Source organism: Fukomys damarensis, unplaced genomic scaffold, assembly GCF_012274545.1.
Source record: "Fukomys damarensis isolate Sample0158 unplaced genomic scaffold, DMR_v1.0_HiC HiC_scaffold_5, whole genome shotgun sequence".
Lineage (NCBI taxonomy): Eukaryota > Metazoa > Chordata > Mammalia > Rodentia > Bathyergidae > Fukomys > Fukomys damarensis.
The window spans coordinates 33,519,530-33,545,119 of record NW_022900917.1 but is presented as its reverse complement, the minus strand read 5'-3'; the positions used below and the strand labels follow the sequence as shown (position 1 = coordinate 33,545,119).

The 25,590-nt window shown below is 30.9% G+C and overlaps 1 protein-coding gene across 2 annotated transcripts in view; it reads left to right on the top strand.

Moving 5' to 3' along the window:
* Positions 1-25,590, top strand: part of Zc2hc1a (zinc finger C2HC-type containing 1A) — a 48,336-nt gene that overhangs the window by 18,863 nt on the left and 3,883 nt on the right. The window contains exons 4-9 of one of the 2 annotated variants that reach the window (XM_033760461.1): positions 172-313; positions 3,418-3,566; positions 9,310-9,409; positions 9,983-10,082; positions 17,851-17,967; positions 21,388-21,495. In XM_033760461.1, coding sequence (XP_033616352.1) covers positions 172-313; positions 3,418-3,566; positions 9,310-9,409; positions 9,983-10,082; positions 17,851-17,967; positions 21,388-21,495 — 716 coding nt within the window. The remainder of the gene's footprint in view (positions 1-171; positions 314-3,417; positions 3,567-9,309; positions 9,410-9,982; positions 10,083-17,850; positions 17,968-21,387; positions 21,496-25,590) is intronic. The other variant, XM_010611272.3, reaches the window with a different exon arrangement.

The window sequence follows — 25,590 nt, the reverse complement described above, 5'->3', positions numbered from 1 at the left end:
TAAAAGTTTTATACTTATACTATGCAGTTCCATACATTTCTTTAAACTTGTTTTTTTAATTTCAAAAGGAAGATTAATTTTAAAAGAACATTTAAGTAATTCAGTATTACCTCATTTTAGTTCACTTTACTGAAAAATGTTTTTATGCTGATTTTTCTTATTTATTTATAGCCAGAACCACCAAAGAAACCATCTAACTGGAGAAGAAAACATGAAGAATTCATTGCTACCATAAGAGCAGCTAAAGGCCTGGATCAGGCACTTAAAGAGGGTGGCAAACTTCCTCCTCCTCCTCCACCTTCTTATGATCCTGGTATATGGAATACTGTTGACAAAAATGTTCATGTGAATAGAGAACAATAGAATTTTTGTAAAGTCTTTTTGTTACAAAACAATTTATCATAATGAAACCTAGTAAAGCATAATCTTTAAATGTTTTGGTATGAAATAATAGTGATAATTTAAATTTAAAATTAAATTTAAATGTTTAATTTAAATTTTAAAATAAAAGGAATTTTTTTTTTCAGTAATGGATATGAACTCACAGCCTTGGCACTGAGCTACATTACAGTTCAGATTTTAATTTTATATTCAAATATAAAATTATATTTGCTAAGTCTTGCTCAGTCACTATGTTTCCAAAGATGGGCTCAAATGTATGATCCTCCTACATCAGTCTCTCAAAGTATTAGCATTACAGGTATACTCGACCACCCTGGCTTTTAGGAAATAATTTAATTTTTCACTCACTGTAGGTTGAAATATCATCATTCAATAGGATTCAGATGTGTTGCCTAGTTCTTTGGTATCCTCTCATGTGGAAAGAAGATAAGGCAAAATCTTATTTGTAAAATGCACACTTCATGTGTAGAAACTATGATGAAGACTATCTGAATTATCCTTTCAATTCTTTTGTTGTTGTATTTTCTTTATGGGGCACCTAAAAGTTGCATTGTTCATTGTTACCAAAGTAATGCAAGATTCTGGAAAACCCTTATGAGAGGAGGTACTGATAAACTTAAAATACAGCACAATTGATACTTCGTTATTGGTCATTAGAACAACCCTAAGAGCTTGTTATTTTAAGTAACATATTAGCAACATTAAAATTGAGATAGATTGTAATTTCTTAGCAAAGAGTACTTTTAAGCAAACCTAGATATGATCATTTTTAACATTTTATTGTAGAAGAGAAGTTGCAAACTTTCATTCAAAGACTCATAACAGATGTTAGGCTTTGCATGTCATAGTTCTATTGAAACTACTTAACTTTCATTGTTGTATTAAGCCATAGATATTATGTAAATGAACGGGCATAACTGTGTTCCAGTAAACCTTTATTTATTTATAATACAAAAACAAGCTGCAGATGTACTAGATTTGCCCCACAGGTTGTAGTTTGTCAACCCTTGTTTTAGAATATTACTAATTAACTGTAATTCTGTATGTCCAAGATGGTTCAACTGGGCTTGGATCTCTTCTGAGTCTAACTTTCTTTTCCCCATGAGAGTGAGTCCTCTGCTTTGAAGGTATTAAGATTTTGCATCTTACTCTAAACAGCTATATTCTTCCCAAGTAAGTGAGTGAGACAGTGCTATTTCTTCATGATAATTTGGGATTTAGAAATTATTTAATCTTTTTTTGGCTTGACAAAAACAGTTTCTTTGTTATAACAGGCTTTAGATCTGTAAGCAGAACAGATTTCTGAGCTTTAGATGAATATAAATTCCAGAGTGCACACTCCTTATCCCAAAGTAAACTTTTTTTAAAATCGATTTGCAGCTTAAGTTTTTATTTAGCTTAACAGTTTCAACTTACAGACAGTGGGAAAGTCAATTTAAATTATATAAAATAAAAATAAAAACAGTGCATTTACGTTCTTCATAACACCATTTTTTTCCAAATGGCGCTGTTTTTCTAAGGAAATTAAATAATTTTAAAAGTTGTGCAGTGCAAAGACAAAAAAATATATTGAACTCATGCATTTCCGTAGTGTTAATATTTAATTTTCAAGACTCAACAAAGAGCATCAACACAACCTGTGAAGTTCTTTGACGTTCCCCCAGCCCATTAATCTGAACAGTAAGTAATTCACATTTTTAAACACACAGTTCGGCACTGTTAAAGCTTCCTTATGCTTTTTCATCCCAAGCAAACCTTCATGAAATCAGTGTCCTAGTGATCCCAGTGTACTTTCAGAATTTCTCTCACTGGGAGCCATCAGAAAACTAAAAGTTGCCACAGAAAGTTTTAAGTCAATTGCTTGTTTAGAAATAGATAATAGAGCATTTCAGAAATTTTCCATTTGTGTCTAAAAGCATTCAGGTTTCCAACAGCCAGAAAAGGTTCATGCAATTTGAGACATAGAGTCTAATAAAACTGGAAGGAATTTCTACTTTAAAAAACAAAACAAAAAATGTGGGGCGCAAAGAAAGAACTCAAAAGACAACACAGTGTTGACAAAATGAAGCCATATGAAATCGTAAACTTTTTGAAATTAATAGCTTCTCTTTTTGACACTGCTTAAATTTTTATGTTTATTCTCAATGTCTCATTTGTTTGAGATCTCTTAGAATTCTACAAAATTTAGTTCTGTGTTAATTTTGAGATTTAATTTTACAAGAAATTTTATTTATAGGAGCTGCATTTGGGGAGTGTATATTATCTTGGAAATAGTCCCAGTTTTTTAAAATTTGAATTAGTTGCATAAATGAAGTTTTTTAAAAAAATTTAAATCACTCCTTCCATCTGTTTTGGCTTCTATGAGAAATAAAATTGTTGCTGGGTGTGGTGGCGCATGCTTGTAATCCCAGCACACGGGAGGCTGAGGCAGGAGGATCACTGTGAGTTCGAGACCAGCCTGGGCTATTTAGTGAGTTCCAGGTCAGTCTCAACTACATAGTGAGACCCTGTCTCAAAAAACAAAACAGAACAAAAAATAGATAAAATTGTTGGGAGTTCATTAAACTATTTCTTGATGGTCTTTTTCTAATTGAAATAAGAGATTTTATAGATGAAGCCATACTTTAAGTTGCATTTTAATGTGTTATTACTATTTAATCTGAGGCATAAAATTTGTATTTATGATGAAAGCACATGCTATTATAGAGGCAAAATGATATTTTTCTTCTATTATTTTATGCTGAGAATTTATATTTTATTCTTTTTTTTTTTTCCTTTCAGTTTTTTCTAAATTTGCTTCACAGTGAGGAAACAATCAGAATTAATTTAGTGGACTTCTAGCCTGAATACTTTACTGTTTAGATAAGGCAGGCTGGATGTTATACAGAATCAGGATTTTTATTTTTCAGAAATAATAATTACAGATCTTGATTTGCCATTTATAAAAGTTAGTGATTGTTTTAATATCCATTTTCAAGTATTTGTTATTAATCTGTTCCTTTTTATCTGTTTTAGATTATATTCAGTGTCCATATTGCCAGAGGAGATTCAATGAAAATGCGGCTGATAGACATATAAATTTCTGTAAAGAACAGGCAGCACGTATTAGTAATAAAGGCAAATTTTCTGCTGATACCAAAGGAAAACCAACTACTAGGACACAGGTAGAAAACTCAATTTTACTTATTTCTATAAATAAGAACAAGATGCTTTTAGATTCATAGTTTTATGTACATGGCCTACAGACCATTAAACTATATTTTTCTTACCAGCTAAAATAGATGTATTTTAATAGTTCTAAGAAATTTAGTAACAAATGTAAATGCTAAATGAAGAAACGTTAAAGCTAATTGATATGAAAAGTTAATATGGATTTGCAAAATATCCTATATTAACATGTAATAAAGAGAAAAATTAAAGATAGGTTGGTCCAGATTCAGAGGAATCCCAGAAATATTTGAAGACTGAGAAAGATGCATGAAAAGACAGTTTGAAAATCACATAAATATTGTGATTTCTATATTATATACAAGCAATATATGAATATGTAATGAATACAAAGGAAGGAAAACTTGGATTTAAATCCTGATTGCTACATTTCATCCATGAAATGATAATCTGCATCATAGTTGTGAGAAGCAAATGTCATGTATGTGAAAACATTTTGGTAAATTAATTTATAGTACTATTATTTTTCTGTAAGCATACCATTAAACAGAAACATTGATAATGCAGCCTATTAAGCAGATTTCTATATTGACAAAGATTTCATTTTTGAACAGTTTTTTTGTTTTGTTTCATTTTGTTTTGCCCCTCTTGAGTCAGGGTTTCTCCATGCTGCCTCCAACTCCTGGACTCCGACATACTCATGTCAGCCTCTAAAGTAGCTGGGACTACAGGTGTTTGCCACAGCTCACAGCTTGGGCAACTTTTTTTTTTTTTTTTTAAGTTTTGTAAACCTAGCATACAGTAAATAAATCAAGTCTCTATCTCTTATTATGAATCAAATGTTCGATCAAAACACCCCAATGCAATAGGGGCCTCTTTGGGAGATTAGTAGTACTAATCTTTTAAAATATCGGAAATAAACCATATCATCTTTATCGTCATCATTATGGGGAAAATACCTATTGTTGAGAAGATTTTTCTTTCCTTAATGAATTATCTAGGCATTCAGTTGAAAATCAGTTGAATGTATATATTTGGTTTAACTTCAGGACAAACCTTTTGTTTCATTAATGTATATGTCTGTCCTTTAGTCAACATCATATTACCACTGTACTAAAAATGGCACCTTAATAATCCTGAGAATCAGATCATTGAAATTCTCCTATTTTTTTCCTTTTAAAAAATGGTTAGGCTAGTCTAGGTTACTTACATTTATATATGTATTTTTTAATTGTTAATTTCTAAAACTAAAAAGGCCACTAGATTTGACAGAGATGACATTGTATGTAAGTCAGAGAATCAGCACCTTAATAGTGTGGTGTGGTCCATGAACTTACTGGATTTCCTGCTTATTTAGATTTTTACTTTAATCTTTTAGTTTTTTAAAATTATTTTTTGGTACTTGGGATCAAACTTGGGACCTTGTGCTTGTGAGGCAGGTGGCAGAACCATGGAGCTAAATCCCTGGCCCAGTTTTTTTAATTTTTAATATTTAGGTCATGCACATATTTTGTTACATTTAACTTTCTTGGGATTTTTTTCTATTTATATAATCAAGTCACCTACAAACAAGAGCAGTTTTAGTTCCTACTCTGTACTCTGTACGCCTTCCTCTTTTTTGTGATTTATTGCTGACAGCCTTTCATGATAATAACAAATATCTGATCATTACCTTAAAAAGAAGGGATAATCATTTTTGACTCACAGTTTGGGAACTTTCCATCGTATAACCAGTTGGCCCCTTTGCTTTACATCTGTGGTAGCACAGTGCCTCTTGGCTGGCACGTGTGTGGATAAGTACTGTTCACCTCATGGCTGAGTACAAAAACAGAAAAGAAAAAGAGAAAGACATTACCTAGCCCCTTCAGGGACACAGCCCTATGGTCTAGCCTTGCACTAGGCCTCTTCTCTTAAAGATTCCATCACCTTCCAATACAGCGGTAAGCTGGCGATCAACCTTTAACATACTGACCTTCAGGAACCTTCCGGATGCAAACTGTTGCAGTTGTACTGTAGATCTATCCATATATTGTTGGATAGAAATGTTGAGAGTGGACATCCTTGTCATGATCTTGTTTTTGAATGGGAAGCATTCAGTTTTTCACCATTGCATTTGATATTAACTGTGAGTTCTTATTTTTACACTTTGAGGCTTTGAAATTTCTCTTCTTCACTGTGTTTTTTTTTTAACCACAAAGGGATTTGAATTTTGTCAAATACTGTTTTTTAATCTAAGATAATGAATATTATTAATATGATAAAACATTAATAAAATAACAATAGTATTAATATAATAAATTATACTGTCTTTCAGATACTATATCAATTTTTCTTTCCATGCATGAATTCTACTTAGTAATGAATTGTCCTTTTAATATATTTTTGGATTTGATATGCTAAAATTTGGTTAAGTGTTAATCTAGTCACATGAAGAACATTGTTCTACAGTTTAACTGAGATTGGTATCAGAATTACATGGGCCTCATAATAATTTCTGAATTTTGTAGTAGTGGTTTTTTGTTGTTGTTATATTTTTGCTAGAATTCAGTTAAGATTCTAGCTATAAGGTGTTCATTTTTTGATTACTACAATTTTTTTTATTAGCTGTAGCATTCAAATGCTGTATTAGGTTTTTTGTTTGTTGTTATATTTTTGCTAGAATTCAGTTAAGATTCTAGCTATAAGGTGTTCATTTTTTGATTACTACAATTTTTTTTATTAGCTGTAGCATTCAAATGCTGTATTTTTTTTGTCAATTTTGAAACTTGTATGTTTTAAGTAATTTCATCAGTGTAGTTGAATTTATTGACCTAAAACTATTATCCTTCTATGGTGTTGAATTTATGCTGATATTCTCTTTTTCATTCTGAAAACTGATATTTTGTCTTTTATTCCTTTTTCCCCTTCTAAATAAAACTTTGTTAATTTTTAAATTTAAATTTTTAATTTTATGTAGTTATTGTAAAATTTCTTCCATTATCAATCTAGCTACTCTAGTTTGTGAATTTTATTATGTCTTTCTAACGAAACAGTCTGTTAATTCATTACTCCAGTATTTCTCTGATTGTATCTTACAAAAAAAAGTTTATTTCAAAGCATATCATTTACTTATAGATAATGGGATTCTTCTCAATGTTTTACAGTTATTTTTAGCTTAATTTTGTTGTAATCTGAGAACATAGTTGGCGGTATTTTTATCATACTGAAATTGGTTTTATTGCTTAGCATATGGTCTCCTTTTGGTGGATGCCACATGGCGTGTAGGAAAGAAAATGTGTATTCTGCATTTGCAGCCATTTTTTAAGATGGCTGCTTCTGACTGACTTTTCTTCTAAGTATTCCATCATTGAAGAAGTTTTGTAAATGTCAGTTTAAGGTGGCTGATTCTGACTGGTTTTCCTGGATGTCTTATCAATTATTGAAGGAAGTTTATTAAAATGATGGACTATAATTTTTTTCTGTCTCGTTTTGCTACTTTTACATCAAGTACTTTGAGTATCTTAGGGTTTGTATTTGCAGTTTATTATATTTATCTCATTTATTGTCCCTTTTATCATTATGAAGTATCACTTTCTGTGACAACATTCCTTTTGTTAAAAGTGTGTTTAATCTGATAAAAATATAATCATTTTAATTTAATATGTTCACTTATTTTCTTCCTATAACTTAAATATGTTTTTGCATAGCCTGCAGACTAGCCTATAATTGATTCATGTTTTGTTTTTTGTGATTCAGTCTAGTAATCACAACGTTTTCGTTGAAGTGTTTAGATATTTTCCTTTAGTCTACTTATTCTCGGTAGGTTGTGTGTAGACTTGCCATGTTGCTGTCCTCAATTTTTGTTACATATATGTATGTATATAATTCTTGTGCTGCTTTTTCACAGAAGTTTCTTTTTTTCTATTGTCTCTATAATTTTCCTTTTCTTTTAGTTACTTTAATAAAAAGTATCTTCATCATATGCATATTTCCATTTACCTCTTGCCATTGTTAGTGCTATTGTTATACATAACTCTAAACAGTATAAACTGTCACTATTCTTGATGGATATAGTTATCAAAGCCAACTACTTTGAAAGATACTAGAAGAAAATCTATAATCATCTTTATACACAAAATATTTATGTATACATATACATACTTTGTTTTATGTTTACTTATTTGCTTATCATTACCAGACCTCTTCATTCTATTTTACCATCTTTTTTCATTTCTCATCAGTCTTTATGGTTGGCAGAAAATGCCTGTCTTTTGGGATACCCTATCTGCTCATTCACTGTTAATGTGTTTACAATATTTCCCTTAATTCTTAAAGTTTTTTGATGTGGTTACAACTACTTTAAAGACCTTATTTGCAAAATTTTACACTTGTATGTATGTATATCGACTCAGTTCGGTTGATGTTCATTTTTGTCAAATGCACATCATATTATCCTAGTAAATTTTGGTTGAAGGCTCTATATTATAAATAATAAATCAAACTTGAATTTTGTTTTCTTCTTCTGTGAGATGGTATTTCTTTTTTTATTTTTAACACTGAGAGCCAGGGACTTAGCTCAGTGGTTCTGCCACCTGCCTTGCAAGCTCAAGGACCTGAGTTCTATCCCTGGTACCAAAAAAAAAAAAAAAAAAAAAAAAAAAAAAAAAAAGCACTAAGAAGTTATCTTAGGCAGTTATACCCAGAGGGAGTAGTTACAAATCTTGTATGGTTCCCAGCCTTTTCTTTCTTTTTTTGGGAGGTGGGGGTGGGGTACTGGGATCAAACTCAGGACCTTGTGCATATGAGGCATGCAGCAGAACCACTGAGCTAAATCCCTGGCCCTCCTAGCCTTTTAATATTTTTAAAAAATCCTCCTGTAGATGTTATCTATAAGAGCCTTGTATGGCTACTTCGCCTCTCCATCACAGATTTTTTAATGTGTCAGTGTATTTTTATTTTCTAGAAGCTTGCTATTTTTCTATTTTCCTTTTTGTTGCTTATAATTTAATATTTTTAGACTTTTTTCAATGTGGACATAATTGTTGAAATATATGTCAGATAATTATATCAGGTGGCTTCGATAGTTACATTCCTGCTGTCTTTTCTCCCATCACTCATACTTTCTTATCCATGATTAATATTTACTATTTTCTGCTTGTTACATCTAAAAAAGTATGTATGATAATTATTCATGGGAGCTACCTTTTCCTAAAGAAATCTGTGCTTGTTTATTCCTGTTAACTAAGAGTACTGTCAGTGTAAAAATTTTAAATTAAATTATTGGTGTATATTAGCTTGATTAGCCTTATACAGAAAAATCCATGTGATGGCCAGACAGTTGTTATAATATCAAAAACAGTTGAACTGGCAATTTCCTTTGCTCTCATGTAATATTCATTGCTTTTAAAGTGATACTTCCATATATTTTTAATATACTTTGTTCTGCTTTCCAAGACATTTTTAGTTTTTCATTGAAGGGTCAATTCAGTCATTTTATCAGAAAAGGACTTTTTCCAATTTCAATAAAAATTTTTTACAAATAGAAATATTTTACTTATACCTTAACCATTTTTAAGCATACAAATCAATGATATTAATATGTCATAATGTTGTGCAAATACCACCATGATTCATCTCCATAGCTCTTTTCTTCTTGTGCAATTAAAGTTCTATATTTGGAGGATGTAAGGCTTTGAATTATTAGTTTACAATTCATCATTAGAAATGATATTGATAGAATTTTTATTTTAATTATTTTAGTATAAACCACCTGCACTTAAAAAGTCAAATTCTCCTGGAACCACATCATCGGGATCTTCACGATTACCACAGCCAAGTGCCACTAGCAAAACTGTTGTAGGTAATGACATCCATAAAATAACTTTTTAGAAAGTGTCAATAATAAAGACAGTGGTCTATTGTAGATCATTAAAATAGATTTTAAAAATGTAGATTAGTAATTATTTCTGAGGAAAAGTGAAATAAGTATCAGAAGCTTCTACTTTGGATATTTTATTGGTTTTATGCTTTTATTTTGATTAAATGCCCAGTCATATATTTATGTTGATTTATCATCTACTCAGAATAGTTGACCACGGTCTTGTCTTTAACCACAATATTTTTCTTTCATTTCCGTATTGATTTATATCTGAACTTCACAGTTGTTCCTAATAAATATTTAATGGTTTGAAGAAATCATTGACCCTTAAAATGTGCCTTCACTTGTGTGTAAATTATAAAATAGACATTAGAAATACATTGTTTTTTAGAAACACCAGTTTCCCTTAGAAATACAAGTTTTTATTTTTACAACTATTTATATCCATAAAGAACATTACTGAAAAATTATTTTTGCCTTTCTAGATACTCTGTTTTTCATGTGAATTTTGTTTTTTAGAGTATTCTTAACACTGTTGCTATTTTTTATTATAAGGTGTGCCTTCAGGAAAAGTGTCTTCAGTTAATAGCTCTTTGGGGAACAAACTTCAGGCCTTATCTCCCTCTCATAAAGCAGTAGCAGCTCCTCAAGCAGGGTAAGTACACATGGAATAATTTACTAGTGATATATATTTAAATGATATTAACATTTAATTTTGTTCGAGATAATAGGCCTTTTCATTAAGCTTAATTTTCTAAGTTCATTTCTTTTTTTTTTTTTTTCTCAAGAGTATATTGGTACATTTTAGGTATACAGTACAGTTACATTCATCATTGGGATCTTGTACCTTTACATGACAGGTCTTGGTTCTCATTTTTCCTCCTTGTCCCTGCCCTCCCTTCACCCCCTCCTCCCTTCCCTACTTACAAATACTTTATTTCCATTTTATCGTTTTCTCATTTTTTTCTTTTCCCTTATTTCCTTTCCTCTACCCTTCCACTTTCCCTACACCTTTAGCCCTTTTCTTCCTACTTCACATTGTCAATTATCTCATTAGGATCTTATGTACTATTACAGTTTTTAACTATTACAGTTTCACAACAGAGAAACTATTCAATATTTACACATGTGTGAGTTATTTATTTCTCTTAAGAGTATGACCTCAATATGCATCCGCTTTCCTATGAATGAGTCTAATTTCTTATTCTTTATGGCTGAGTAGTATTCCATTTTATAGAAAAACCACATCTTCTTTATCCAGTCTCCAACTGATGGGCAAATGGACTGTTTCCAAGTTTTAGCTGTTACAAACTGTGCCGCTATCAACATGGTTGTGCATATATCACTGTGATATGATTCTTTTAATTATTTTGGAAGGATACGCAGCAGAGGGATGGCTGGGTCAAATGGATCCTCTAATCCTCTTTCTTTGAGGTATCTCCATATTGATTTCCATAGTGGTTGCACCAGTCTGCACTCCCACCAACAATGGAGAAGGGTTCCTTTCTTCCCACAACCCCGCGCAACATAAACAACCTAATACTAAATCTTAGACTCCTAGAAAAAGAAGAGCACGAAAAACCCTAAACTCATACAGGAGAGGAAATTAGAAAGATTAGAGCAGAAATCAATGCATTGGAAACTAAGAAAATGATACAAAAAATGAATAGAAGAGTTGGTTTTCTAAAGAATAAATAAAATTGATAAACTATAAAATTGATAAACCCTTAGCTAATCTTGTCAAAAAAAGAAAAGAAAAGGCTCAGATCCAAGCAGTTAGGAATGAAAAAGGTGAAGTCACAACAGATCCAACAGAAATCCAGAGTATCATCAATACCTACTTTGAGAACCTATACTCTAATAAAATGGAAAACACAGAAGAAATGGACAGATTTCTAGATACTTATGAATTACTAAACTTGAATGAAGAAGATAAAAGAATTCTAAACACCCCAAAAACAATCATTGAAATTGAAAATGTAATTAATAGTTTGCCAACAAAGAAAAGCCCAGGTCCTGATGGATTCACCACTGAATTATACAAGACATTTAGAGAAGAACTAATGCCACTACTCTTTAAACTTTTCAATGAAATTGAAAGGGAAGCAATACTTCCAAATTCATTCCTGGAAGCAAATATTACTTTTATTCCCCAACCAGGGAAAAATGCAACTAAAAAAAGAGAACTAGAGGCCAATCTCCTTAATGAATATAGATGCAAAAATCCTGAATAAGATACTAACAAACAGAATACAGAGGGTCATCAAGAAGATCATACATCCTGACCAAGTCAGATTTATTCCAGTAATGCAAAGATAGTTCAACATATGTAAGCCAATAAATGTAATACACTATATTAATAGAGTCAAGGACAAAAACCATGTGATCCTCTCAATAGATGCAGAAAAAGCATTTGACAAAATTCAACACCCATTCATGATTAAAAACCCTGCAAGAAATTGGAATAGATGGTCTACATCTCAACTTAATAAAGGCTATCTATGAAAAACCAACAGCCAACATAATATTAAATGGCCAAAAACTGAAAACCTTCATCACATTAAAATCAGGAACAAGACAAGGATGCCCACTATAACCACTCCTCTTTAATATGGCTCTGGAAACATTAGCTACAGCAATTAGACAAGAGAAAGAAATTAAAGCAATAAAGATAGGAAGGGAAGAAGTTAAACTGTCATTATTTGCTGATGATATGATACTCTACATTGAAGACCCAAAATATTCTACCAAAAGACCTCTAGACTTAATTGACAGTTTCAGCAGAGTAGCTGGATACAACGTCAACACTCAAAAATTAATAGCCTTCTTATACACAAATAACAGTTCATTTCTTTTTTAATATATTGCTGGTCAAAAGTAATACTGCTTTTGAAAATTAAATTAATGCAGTCCTTTTAATAATCTGGTGGAATAATGATCTGGTGGGATTTATCATGAGCCTTAAAATATTCATGTGTTTTTACTTCTGGGCAACTCAGAAAATAATGTCAAATATAGAAATTTTTCTGATGACTATAATTTATTGATTCATTGTGTACCAAGTTAGCACTAGATATTTTACACATATTTTCATTGAAACTACTGCAGATCCATAGAATAATAGAGTCAGAGAAGTAAAATAATTTGTTCAGAGTCACATTAGCTACTAAGAAGCAAGGCACAATTGAGATCTGTTTGACCTGAAACATTGCACTCTTACATGTTCTTACTATGGTTTTTAAAGTAAATCACCTAAATGTCTAGCTTTGATTGAATGGTGAATTATGAATATCTACAAAAGGATATTTTACCATAAAGAAAATATAAATAATCTTTAATGAGATTATTATTTTATAATACATGTAAGACAATATTCCATGTATAATATGATGTAGTATAGTGAAAACTGCAAATTTAGGTAAACAAAAAGGGCCAATAAAATACACCATAATGTTAATAGTGGGTGATTCTTTTCCTTTTAATACTTTTTATGCTTTTTATCTTTCTATGCTTTCATATAGATGGCTTTTAATGAAATAAACTTTCATTTATCCATTTACATGGGGAAAAATTGTTTGTAATGCTGGAGATTTTTATATAAAGCTACCTAATTTATAAACTCACTTTTCTTTCTACTTTAATAAATCAGAGAATTAAGGGATTGCCACAGGACCATTTCAATTAAAGCATATATTTGTATCTTTACATAAGCTGATACAGGTGGTTAATAAAATACAGTGTACATTATTTTAAAGTATAATTTATCTCTGGTTCATGTTTCCTTTGTTTTTCATTTTAGAAATATATACAAGGGTACTTATCAAGTAAGATTAATTACCTTTTGTTTCTCAATTTAGAACACATAAGAAATTCAAGTTCTAAAAAGTTTAATGTAATTAACATTGTAGGAAAAAAGTCAACAAGTTCTAATGAGGTAATTTTTTTTTCTTTTTTTTTTCCTTTTTTCTTTATTAGTACATTTTAGATGTACAGTATAGTTACATTCATCATTGGGATATTGTACTTTTACATGATATATCTTGGTTCTTATTTTTTCCCCATTCTTCTGCACTCCCTTCACCCCCTCCACCCTTCCCTATTACAGAAACTTTGTTTGCATTTTTTTCCATTTCTCTTATTTTTTCTTTTCCCTTCTTAGCTTTCCCCTACATCTCCCTTCCAAAAAGAAGAGACATACTGTTGGTAAAAAGACACAGATTGACAGTAACAACAGGTAGTTGAAAAATATGGGACTCTCCTCCATTGGTAGGAAACTGATGTAATATTTTTCTTCTGTTCTGAGTTGATTCATTGGTTAGTGAAGTTTAGATGAAACAATTAACTTTATAAAAACCTTTTTACCATTTCAAAAATAATTGCCTTCTGTGTTAGACTATAATGTTTGCTGAATGGTTTATGCTTTCCTTATAGTTGACTATGAATTAAAAGACAGTATTTTTAATACTTGTATCATATTGGTGATTTTATCAATTGGTGATATTAAGTTGTATTGACAGACTGTTCTTAAATAGTACATATGAAGCTAACTGACATAAAAACGGGGTCCTGATTTTTGAGTTAGAAAAACTAGGATTCTACATTCTTCTATGCCACTAAATAAATGTATAACTTTGAGCTTATCTCTCTGTTTTGCTATGACAATATTGTGTGACTGTTCAGTGCTTGACAGCTGATCTAAGAAAATCTGAACAACACCTAAGGAAATATGTTTTGACTTCGAGTCAGAGATTTTGAGCACAATACTTTTATGAGTTGTAGATTAGACATTTGGTTGTCTCACATTATATTAAACTGTCAATCATAGCTGTTCAAATTCTGATTCCATAAGAACCTTTTGTATTAAAGGAGGGTTTTCAATTATTGGAGACTGTTAGTGTTTGTTTCTGACTAGTATGTTTTCTTTAGTCACTAGAAATGTTTATATTACTATATTAAATTAGAGAAATCACAACTGTTTAGTAACAGAAGTCGCTCCTTTTTTAGAATTGTTGAGGTAACGATGTATTTGTTTCCTGTGCTAGGTTGTAAATTTTATGATGACAGAGATGGCAGCATTACAGAAGCAACTCCAAAATTTAACAGAAAATCTGACGTATAGACATACAATAAAAGTGGATAAGTGAAAAAATACATTAATAAATTAAATCTCTCATCTGTACACCTATTGACACATCATAGCAGGGTCCTGGCAGAAATAAAATTACTTGAAGTATGTGTGGCAACTGTATTTCTCATTTAAACAATTAATTCAATGTTGAGTGAAGATGGAATTAAGACATCTAGCTAACTATAATGTTCAAGAAATTGAGTATTTGCTGATACAAGTAATTGACTTCATTTCTGTGACTGTTGATAATTTAAAGCCTGAATGTATGTATGGGCCAAAATGTTTTTTTAAAAAAATTTAAGGCAAAACACACCCTGATGGAAAATGCTTCCTTATTATAAAATGCTTTGCTTTTATCCTAGGGAATTTTAGAAGTGTGATGAAACCCTGAGCTTTTGAGTAAATATTGCCACACATGAGTTGTGTCACAGTTTACACAATTGGAACTTAGAACTGTATTTTGTTAATGTATGACTACCTCTTCACTGTATATCTCCTAATTTTCAATAGCTGAAATATTTATCAGAAATTTACTTCTATTCACTTATGAAAAATGTAAGTTTACTTCAGAGGTTGACTGTAATAAATGAGGTAAAATTAGAGACAGGAAATGCATAGGAGATACATTTTTAGTTACAAATTTAATTTGGTTTCTCATACTTCATTGTATTGAAAAAAGTATGGAATGTGTTTTTTATATGAATAGAAACATGCTTTTTTATAAGCTAATCTTTTGATGGTATAAATTGTATATACTTGGAGCATTATTTAGATTTTTATGAACTTTCCTGTCTTACTGACCTAGAAGTATCTTAATTTAGAATTACAGAATGTAGGTTTCCTCATAGAGATAAAAATGAATGAAGCTGTTGTGTTAGGGACCTACTTTTGCCTTTGAAATGAATTTTCTGTGACAGATGAATAGATTGCAGATCAAAGTAAATAACTAGTACACTTCAAAACTTTGAGTGCCTTAGACCATTGTAACTGCAGAGGTCCACAGAGATATATAAAATGCCACGTGGTAAAATTTTTCACCAGTATGAATTTAGACATCATCTTTTTATTTTATCTCATTTTACTGTACTTTCTACAATCTTACAACATATGTGGAGAACCAGAGTGAGTGACTTAGTTCTTAAATGAATTGGTTCTTGGTTTTAAAAGTAAATGAGGATCTTTCTTAGGTTAAAGTTCATTCCAAATTAGGAAGGCATTAATATGATTGCCAAACATTTTTTAAAATGGTCAGTTATGAACCTTTTGGAAGCATGCAAAAGTATAAAATATATAAAATCTTCATCGAGATTTATAAATTTTGATTTCAGTACATAGCCTAACAATAGCAGATTATAACAAAATATAAGTTCAAGTCATTTTTAGCCTAAGAATCATTTAGTACATATTTAAATTGTGTGTGTGTATACTTATATATATTTTGAGTTGAGTTTGTTAGCACAAGTATGTGACACAAATAAATCATCATTGGAATCTTATTTGTGTTTTCAGGATCTGAAAATATCAGTTCTGCATATGCACTTTTTCCTCAAAATAACTATATTTATGATAGATTGTATACATTTTCTTTCTCAAATTGAACTTTATAGATTCACATGTGGGACTTAATTATGTCTGACCATATTAAAAGAATCCGTGTTTAAGATGTAGTTTAAACTTTTCTAATGTTTTTCATTCTATTGTGATGCTGTAGATTGATTCTATTGTGATGCTAGGTCCTTGTGTGTGCTGAGCTGAAGTTTTCTAAATTTTAATTTTACTTTCTCTGAAATCTTTTATTACTTTTTTTTTTTTTTTTTGGTACTGGGGATTGAACTCGGGTCCTTGCACTTGCAAGGCAGGCCTCCGAACCACTGAGCTCAATCCCTGGCCCCCTTTTATTCCTTATTCGCAAACCAGATTCCTTTTTGAAAATAACTGCTGTTTGGATAGCAATACTTTGATAATTATTTAGTGATTAAAATTCCACATCTTTCACAAATTAAAAACATATTTTAATCTCAGATGTCTTAGAAATTATGCTTACTATGCATTTAATTAAAACAATTTTTAAGGCTTTAATCTCTAGTATATAAATACCACTCCTTATGCTTTTGCATTAAAATACATGCTATACGTAGACTACTTAAAAGCATACTGATGAGCATAATGTGTTCCTCCACTGAGACCCTTATAGTCTAGAAAACTGAGCATATTCCTTTTAGATTCTAAGCTCCGTAAGAACAAGCATCATGTTTGTCTAATTTGCCAGTGCCCCTAGAAATTAGCACAGTGTTTGACACATGCCATAGTAGAGCCTCAAGTTTACTACATGAATTTAAAAAATGATTAAATTCATGAATGAATAAAAACACAATGAGTGGATTCCTTGGAGGGAAGGGGCAGAGGATGAAAACAATTAAGATATATATATATATGTGCTCGTCCCAGCTTCCCATGATGAATATAATTTGTACTGCGAACATGTACTAATAATTTTTTTTAATTTAAAAAGAATACACTTTTAAAATTAAGCACTGTTATATTATAATCATTTAAGATAGTTTTTCTAATTGCTAATTAAATTTTCTTTGTCCAGACTATGAATAAATATTGGTTGGTAATAGGATATATAATTAATTCAGTTCTTTGGTTTATGTAAAACTGTTGTTCTGCAAACCTGCAGTTTGTCCTGTTGTCCTCTAGGTGGAGATACTGAATACTTTTGGGTTAAAAAAAATTTCGCATTGTGTGGTTATTTAACATTTTACAGATGAATTTTAGAATTGCCATCTCTGTTTATTTCCCCACATTTCAGAAATAAACACCTTTTTTAGAAATTCAGGTCTGATTAATATGTAAATATTCAGTTCTTATTTTATATTTGTAATTGTAAAATACAAGGGAAGTTATACAATAAAATAATAGAGAAAAGGTTCAATCAGTTTAGGGAAGAGGAAAAGTTAGATTATTTGTGAATAACAACTTGCAGTTCATGATTTCCTTTTTAAACCAATGTTGGCTTTCCTGACTGATTCTATTTCCCTGCTGTGTATGAGTTCAGCATTTGTCTGGATGTGCATCAAAACTGGCAAAGTGACCTGCATAGTCAAGAGTTTAATAATGAACATTGTATGAATTCTCTTGGGAACTCTTTCTGATATTTGTTCTCACCTTGCAGTCAGATAATTAAGAAATGGGATGGATTTCTTAGGAAATAGAATTATCTTTTTTCTTTAAAATTAAGGAAAAAACAGTAGCGATCTCCTTATGGGTACATCTTTATATATTTTAATAGTAAGATGGACAAATTAGGCCCTCCACTTCGAACTGGAAGACATGTGCAAAGGTTATATGACAGTGATACAAAATCAGACAGTGCCTTCAAAAGACATGAGTTATTACCCATTTACAAGTAAGTCTTTGTAATTCAGTTTGGCTAACCTTTTTCGTCTGTTATCTTGAGGCTTTATATTATAGAAAACTGTTTTACTTTATACGTAAAAATAGTTTTAACTTGATAGTTTTAAACTGGAAATTGCTACGTATCTTTTTAAATCTTAAAACATTTTTTTTCTTTTATTGAGTTTATTGGTATATTTTAGGTATACAGTAGAGTTACATTCGTTACTGGGATCTTACACCTTTACATGACAGGTCTTGGTTCTCATTTTTTCCCCTTGTCCCTGCTCTCCCTTTACTCCCTCCTCCCCTTCCCATTTACAAACACTTTATTTCCATTTTTTTCATTTTCTCATATTTTTTCCCTTATTACTTTTCCCCTACCCTTCCCACTTTCCCTACACCTTTAGCTCTTTTCTTCCCATTTCACAATTTAAAACATTTTTATTGTTTAATGTTTGTAAGAACCACTGCTTTTAGATCATATATTTTATTCCATTGTCCTAATTTTTAGATTATTTAATAGCAGTCACCTTTTACAGTTGTTTTAGGTCAGCTTTTTTGTTTGTAAAAGCAATTTTACAAAGAAGAGCATGGGGGAAAATTGTGTCATGTATAACATTTAATATTACTAAATTATTAGGCAAGTACATGATGAATTATTACAGCTAGAAAAAAACACAGAAAACTTTCAATCAAACCTTAGCCTTTTTGTTCAATGGGTATAAAATCAACCTAAAACAAGAAAAGGGGTATGACACCACTAGACCTTCTCCTGTGTTCTGGCATAGCTGACTGGGGATAAGTGTAGTAATTACAGTCATTTTTGAAACTCTACAGTGTGAATCTACAAGGTTTTCTAATGTGTGTTTAAGCTCCAAGTCTCACCCTCATTAAATGATGAAATAAGTCTAATATATTAATTTATTAATGTTGAAAAATATGTTAAACAGAATTAACATAATTTAAAAATGCTACTAAAACATTCTGCTTATTTATATATGGAACTATATGATAATAAAAATGAGGAAAGTCTTTAAAATATTAGCAGCAGATATGGGTTATTTTTTTATTAAGTAATCCTAGAAGGCAGATTTTTCTGTCTTAAAGCATTTGTCTGTATACTACTACTGCTGTCTCTACCCTCCTAAGCAGATCTCAAAGAAAAACTGACTAGCAGTAAGATAAAGTATTAGTTCCACTATTAAATCATGGTTTATTATTTGTCTGAGTTGCAGCAAGCAAATTCCAGATACAGAAAAAGGATAATACTCTGCATACTCTGACTAGGAAGGAAAATGTCTGACTGTATGAAACTAGGGGAACATGGTTTAAATATTGATCAAAACAATTACAATTCTGCTTCTTAGAAAATATTACTAAAAATAATTGATAGGTATTTAATATCATAACTGCTGTTGATAATCTCTTAAATTTTCCTCTAAATGTAAATATTTCAAGCAACCTTAAATTATTGACATGGTGAGATTATCTAGGTATATTCATGGATATGTTTGTGTCATACGTATTTCTTTAGCACAAGTAGTATATAAAGGTGATAGGATTTCTAACAAGCCTTCCTCCAGAGCCTGAAAAATTTTTCTTCCTTTTTAAATGTATTTGTTGGTGATGATTTTTTTGAAAGATATTGAATTCCTAGAAAGCTCTGTAGTAGTTCTTCAACATCCCTAGAAGGGGTGTAGGACAGCAGAGTAGAATAAATTTCAGAAACAGACATGGAGTGATCACTTGAAAAAGGCCAGGGTATCTGATCCATGTTGTAAAGTAATTCTTTGATTGTTGAAGTAACTACTCAAAACATTCATTTTGTGATTGTTAGTGTAGCATGATGTGTGTGAGATTTATAGTATAGCTCACAGAAATTCACAGTTGAGTACTAATCTGTCACATGGTAGCATTTCAATTTAAATAATATCTCTGAACTTGAGCTTCTTCAAACTGGGCATGGAAGTGTGTTCCTGTAGTTCCAGCTACTTGGAAGGCCCAGTTGGGAGGAATACTTTTGAGCTCACAAATTCAAGACCATGCTGGGCAGCATAGCAAGACCCTGTCTTAAAAAATTAAAAAAAATAAAATAAATAAAAGGACAGAAAAGGAGTCTTTACTTTTGAAATAGGAATATTATCTCCTGATTTATGAAACAAATAATGTAAATGTGGTACCTGGCTTCATATTTGACATGTAGCAGACATTTGAAAAATAGTTGTTTACAAGTATATTAGAAGTAGTTATTTACAATTTCAGGAGAGCCTCTCATTACCATGTAAGTAGAGTAAGAGGAACTTTGGCCAAAACTTAAGAACTTCTAATTTAAAGCTTTTTGAAACAGCATTCTACCTGTTTATATAATGCAACATTGTTTATATATGAAATGAAAAGATTTAACTAACTCTTTAAAGAAAGGGAGGGAATGATGCTTTAGTAAACATCTGAACCCTGCCTTTGCAACATACTAGCTCTGTCAGGTTGGGTAAGTTTCATCTCATTTGCCTCAACTGTTAAATGGAATTATTAATACATACATATTTCATATAATAATTAAAATTAAGTTTACACATGCAAAACAATAGAAATGTATTTGGTATACAGTAAACTTATGAAACTAACTTATAGTAATACTAGTAGTCATAACAGTACTAATAGCACTAGCAGCAGCAGTGCTAAATATTAATGTAAATTTATTTCATAACTTTTGGATAAGATAAAGAGATCATTTGTTCAGCAAGAGAACTCAGACTCAGGTGGACACCTATCATAGAGGTAGATAGTAGCAGTGGGAATTTGAATCTAGATGTATTTACATGAATCTTGAGGCCTATCTTTTAGTGTTATATCATCATCTAATTTTCTATGATTTCTAAAGTTTTAGAATGGAATTCATTGATGATCCAACCAGATACCAGATAGCCTTGCAGTTGGTGAAATTAAATATTTAAAGGGTCAACTGTATTAACTCATTAATTACTTTTTCAAAGAACTTTCATAAGTTGAATATTATCCTTTAAACTGGTTAGCTATTTTTTAACCACATCTCATGTGTTTAGGACAATTAAAAGAATTTAAATATATTACTCAATAGTTAATTCATAGACATTTGATAGAAGACATCTGGTTTTTGAGGGAACTATAAATTTAGACTTTTGAAGCCTTTCAGAATTATTACTTATAAGTTTCATATAAAACATATGTAAATATCTGAATTGATTTTTATATAACACGATTGTGTTGGTTAATGCAAAATACTTTATTCATAGTATTAACTACTGCTTCTTTTCAGACTTGAAGTAATTATTTGAAATTTAATCTTTCAAACATCTCTTGCCTCTTAATCATGCATATACGTAATTTAAAAAAAAAAACAATGTTTATAATTCAATATTTTTTCATCATGTTACTTCTTTCTCTCTTCTAGAACTAACATCAAACCTCGAAATTCTACACCACCCAGTTTGGCAAGAAATTCTGCGGCAGGTGTATTTATAAGCAAAAGAAAAACACATACTGAGAGCTACATAGCTAGGTATGCTATGCTGAGTTATGCTAGGCTAGACTAGCTATACTATTCTAATAACTAAAATAAAGCTGAATATATGTAGCTTTCTGAGTCTCTCGTATACAAAATTAGGTAACAAACTATAGATAATCTGATTTTCCCTCATTCTGTGATTTAATAGGGTTTTAAGTGACTCTGAATATTTACTATGTAGTTATCAATATTATTGCACACGCTCAAAAACAGTTTTAGTTATACTAAGTTTATATGGATATTTATACCTTAAGTTTAAATGTAACGTGGATATTTTACTTCTGCAAGTGAGATGATCAATCCACTGAATCACTGCCATTATAATTTTTAGCATTTTAGAAAGATTTAAACCTATCCCTTGAGGTTTTCTAATCCATCATGATACATAATTCTGACATTCTCCGCTTTTAAATCTATAATTCCCCTGAATTATGGATGGTTATTTTTATAAATATGTTACCTTGTTCCAGAGAGTTTTAATGTAAGGCACATAAATCCATGAAGTATAGTGAGATTCACTGTTTTTATTTAATGGACCAAGAATTGGAAGAAAACAAAGTTTAGAATTAAAAGATACAATGGGAGTAAAGTTAATCTATAAAATATGTGTTATGAGACCTTGTACTCAGTTTAGCCCAGGGCCACAAAGTATGATCTAAACTTTTTCACTGCCAGAACCACAGGAGAAGATAGGCACAGTATATTATTCAGAATTCTAAAAACTAGAAACAGATCAGTTTCTCTGAAAAACTATAGTTAGTCCTAAGACCTTAAAAGTGCTTCCATGGGTTCTAAGGAGAATACTAGGTGACACAGTACATAGCTTGTTAATGTCCCTACTGCAAATGTGGAAATGAATTTCATAGGTTGTTTTCTGAGTGTTTCTTCAGTGTAGGTCAATAACATTCTATGGTACAGTAAAAAACAGTGATGAGTATTATGTGTATATATACATTGTCTATTTTTGTTATAGTTATGTAACATATTCAGGTATCTGTTATTCTGATTTTATCCAGGGTTAGTTTTTTAATAATTTAAAATACTCTCCGTCCTAGTTGCCCATGAGAATCATTTCTGGAACTTTCTAAAATGAAACATGGTCAGAGCTTTTCCAGACACTTTGATTTCTTTGGTTTGGAGAGTGACATCTATGCCTCTGCCATATAAAAAGCTTTAAGAGTGATGCTAGGTAATAAGATGAGGACCTTAGAGGATTAGTTAAATTGCTGTCTTTCCAACTAGACTAAAATAAATACTCTTTGTTGGTACTAAGGGTTTGCTACATATTAAATATAAATAAGCATATATTTCTTAGCGGTCTAAAGTACAGTTTACTGTGTTGTACATATGTGGAGCCATGTTATTTTGAATGAAGGCTGAGTGCAGGATTAATATTTTCTTAAGAAAATGGGAAAGTTAATAAGTATATATGCACATATACAGTCAGATGTTTAAATAACATCTTGTCTTATCTTTCCAAAGCAGTAAGCAAGAGACAAATGAAGTAAAAGTCAGGAGCAAAATCGCATTAACAAATAATTTTTTAACATTTGTTCATCTTTTAACTATTGATACAAAATGGAGAGCCCAGAGCCTTGCTTATTTCACTTCCCCCAACATTCTGTAATTAGAACAGATGAAGAAATGTCAGAGATTTCCTTTCCTGTAAAAATGACGGACCATATAACCTTGAAACCCTTCCACTAAAAACACCTAAACATGAAGGAAATATATGGAAAATTGTTATTTACAGAAAATATGATTTTATATATACACATATATATGTCAACACCCCTAAAAGGCAAATTATTGAGTAATAATGAAGTCTCAGTAAATTTTCTGAATATGAGATCAATATATTAAAAGCTAGTATAGTCTGCCTGAGCAACAAATAGAAAATGCACTATTTAGAAATTCCCTGTACATGAACACACACATATTTAAGTTACAAAGGAATCAGTTTAAAAGTGCAAGAACCTTCATTTTGATGGAGAAAAATTTTAAAGTTTCAAATACAATAAAGAAAATGTACATAAAATGCTTTATCATTTTCTTAAAAGAAAATCTTTAATATTGTAAATCTGTCCAGCTAAGCTATCTATATTCTCCCCTAATTAATATATAAATACAGTATAATTTAACATGAGAAAAATAAAAATAGAAACAAAGTCTTTGTAATTAGGGAGGTGGAGGGGTTGAAAGGAGGGCAGGCTAATGGGGAAAAAATAAGAACCAAGATGGATCATGTAAAGGTGCAAATTCCCAATGATGAATGTCACTACATTCTATACCTTAAATATCCCCATAAAATAAATTAAAAATAAATACAGTACAATTTTGAAACAAAATTCACAAATCTTGACAAATAGATTTCAAATGTGTGAGAAGAACAGAAGCCTGATGTTAGACAGGATGCATTAAAAAGTATACAGTGTATGAAGTTATAGTAGTTAAGATAGTTTTATATTAATTCAAGGGTAGACAAACAAACAAATGATCATGGAGTGTAGAAAAAGATTGCAGTTCCAAAAATGACTCTGTTATATTTCAGAGGGAGCAATGTAGATTTCAGAAGTGGGACGTGCTGGAACAAATAGGTGTGCATACATTGAAAACTTTTATAATTGAAACTTTATAATTGAAATTTTATAAACCCAGCATGGTGGTGCACATCTATAATCCCAGCACTCAGGACGCTGAGGCAGGAGGGTCGCTGTGAGTTCGAGACCAGCCTGGGCTACATAGTGAATTCTAGGTCAGTCTCAGAAAACCAAACAAAAGAAATTTTATGAAACTATAATCCCTTCATATCAGGCAGTAAAGAGTAGAGCCGGGTATGTAGCTCACTGATAGAATGTTTGCCTAGCATGTGCAGGGCACTGGCGTTGATCACTGGAAAAAAAAAAAAAAAAACCTACCAGTTACAAATAAAGCCTTAAATATGGAAATGAAAGCTGTTAATATTTTAGAAGAAAATGTAGGTAATTTTTTATCATTTTAGTTAGCAAGTCGTGAGACTAATTTAGAAAGCACTAATTGTACAGCAAAAGTTTGATATATTTGATCATATTGAAAAGAAAAAGCGCTAAAAAACTTTGAGTAAAGTGAAATAACATGACAGATTATAAGAGGATATAATTATATCCTATTATATATATAATAGTATATACAGTATATATATTACTATATACAGACGGCAACAAATTACTGCCCAGTATAAGTGAATCTACATATAAAAATTTTAAAATGAACCCATATAGTAGCTCTGGGATTTGGTGCAGTTGAGGGACAGGCAATTAATTCACCATGGAAGAAATATAAATACTAAAGAAACATGAAATGATGTTCAGCCTCATAAAGAGAAAAATATATATATCAACTCTACAGATTTACCCTTTCATTCATATAAGGCTAGGCGGAAATTAAAAATCTCTGTAAACAGTACATACTGTGTTAGAAATCATGTCACTGAGAAACCTCAGACGCTACGCTGTGAGTATAAATATGCTAACAGACATGACAGATTCAGGTATGTTTTGTTTTAAAATCTTAATAGCTTTCTTTAATATTTTTCCTAGAGAAATTTAGCAATACCTAGTTAAGTTGAAATTGTGTTATTGTGATAAATATGTACTAACATTGATACCAGATTGGTGGAAAGACTTAAGTTCATGAACTGAGCTACCACTGTGTGCATTGATTCCCTTAAAGGTGCGTACTTCAGTATTTGAGTGATCTTTCATATTCTGATATAATTCTTAAATATTTCACTAATAATAAAGTTGGCTTATCTTCCCTTGGCTTTCTTCTTTGACCAATATTATGTCCTTTATTAGTATTTTCTTTGTGGTTAAAAGGGAATATACTAATGGTATAAACTTACTCTCAACACAAAAGACGAGTAATTCTCCAACCTCCTGTACTGCTCAAAAATTGTGGGAGAATAAGATATACTCAAACGTATAAAATGCTAGATTTGCTTCATTTTCATCTGTGGACCTTTTAGATGTATAGTTGCTCTAAAAGCCACTAAAATCACTTTGTCTACTGATTTTAACCTGTTTATATGAAGCAAGGACCCAAATGGGA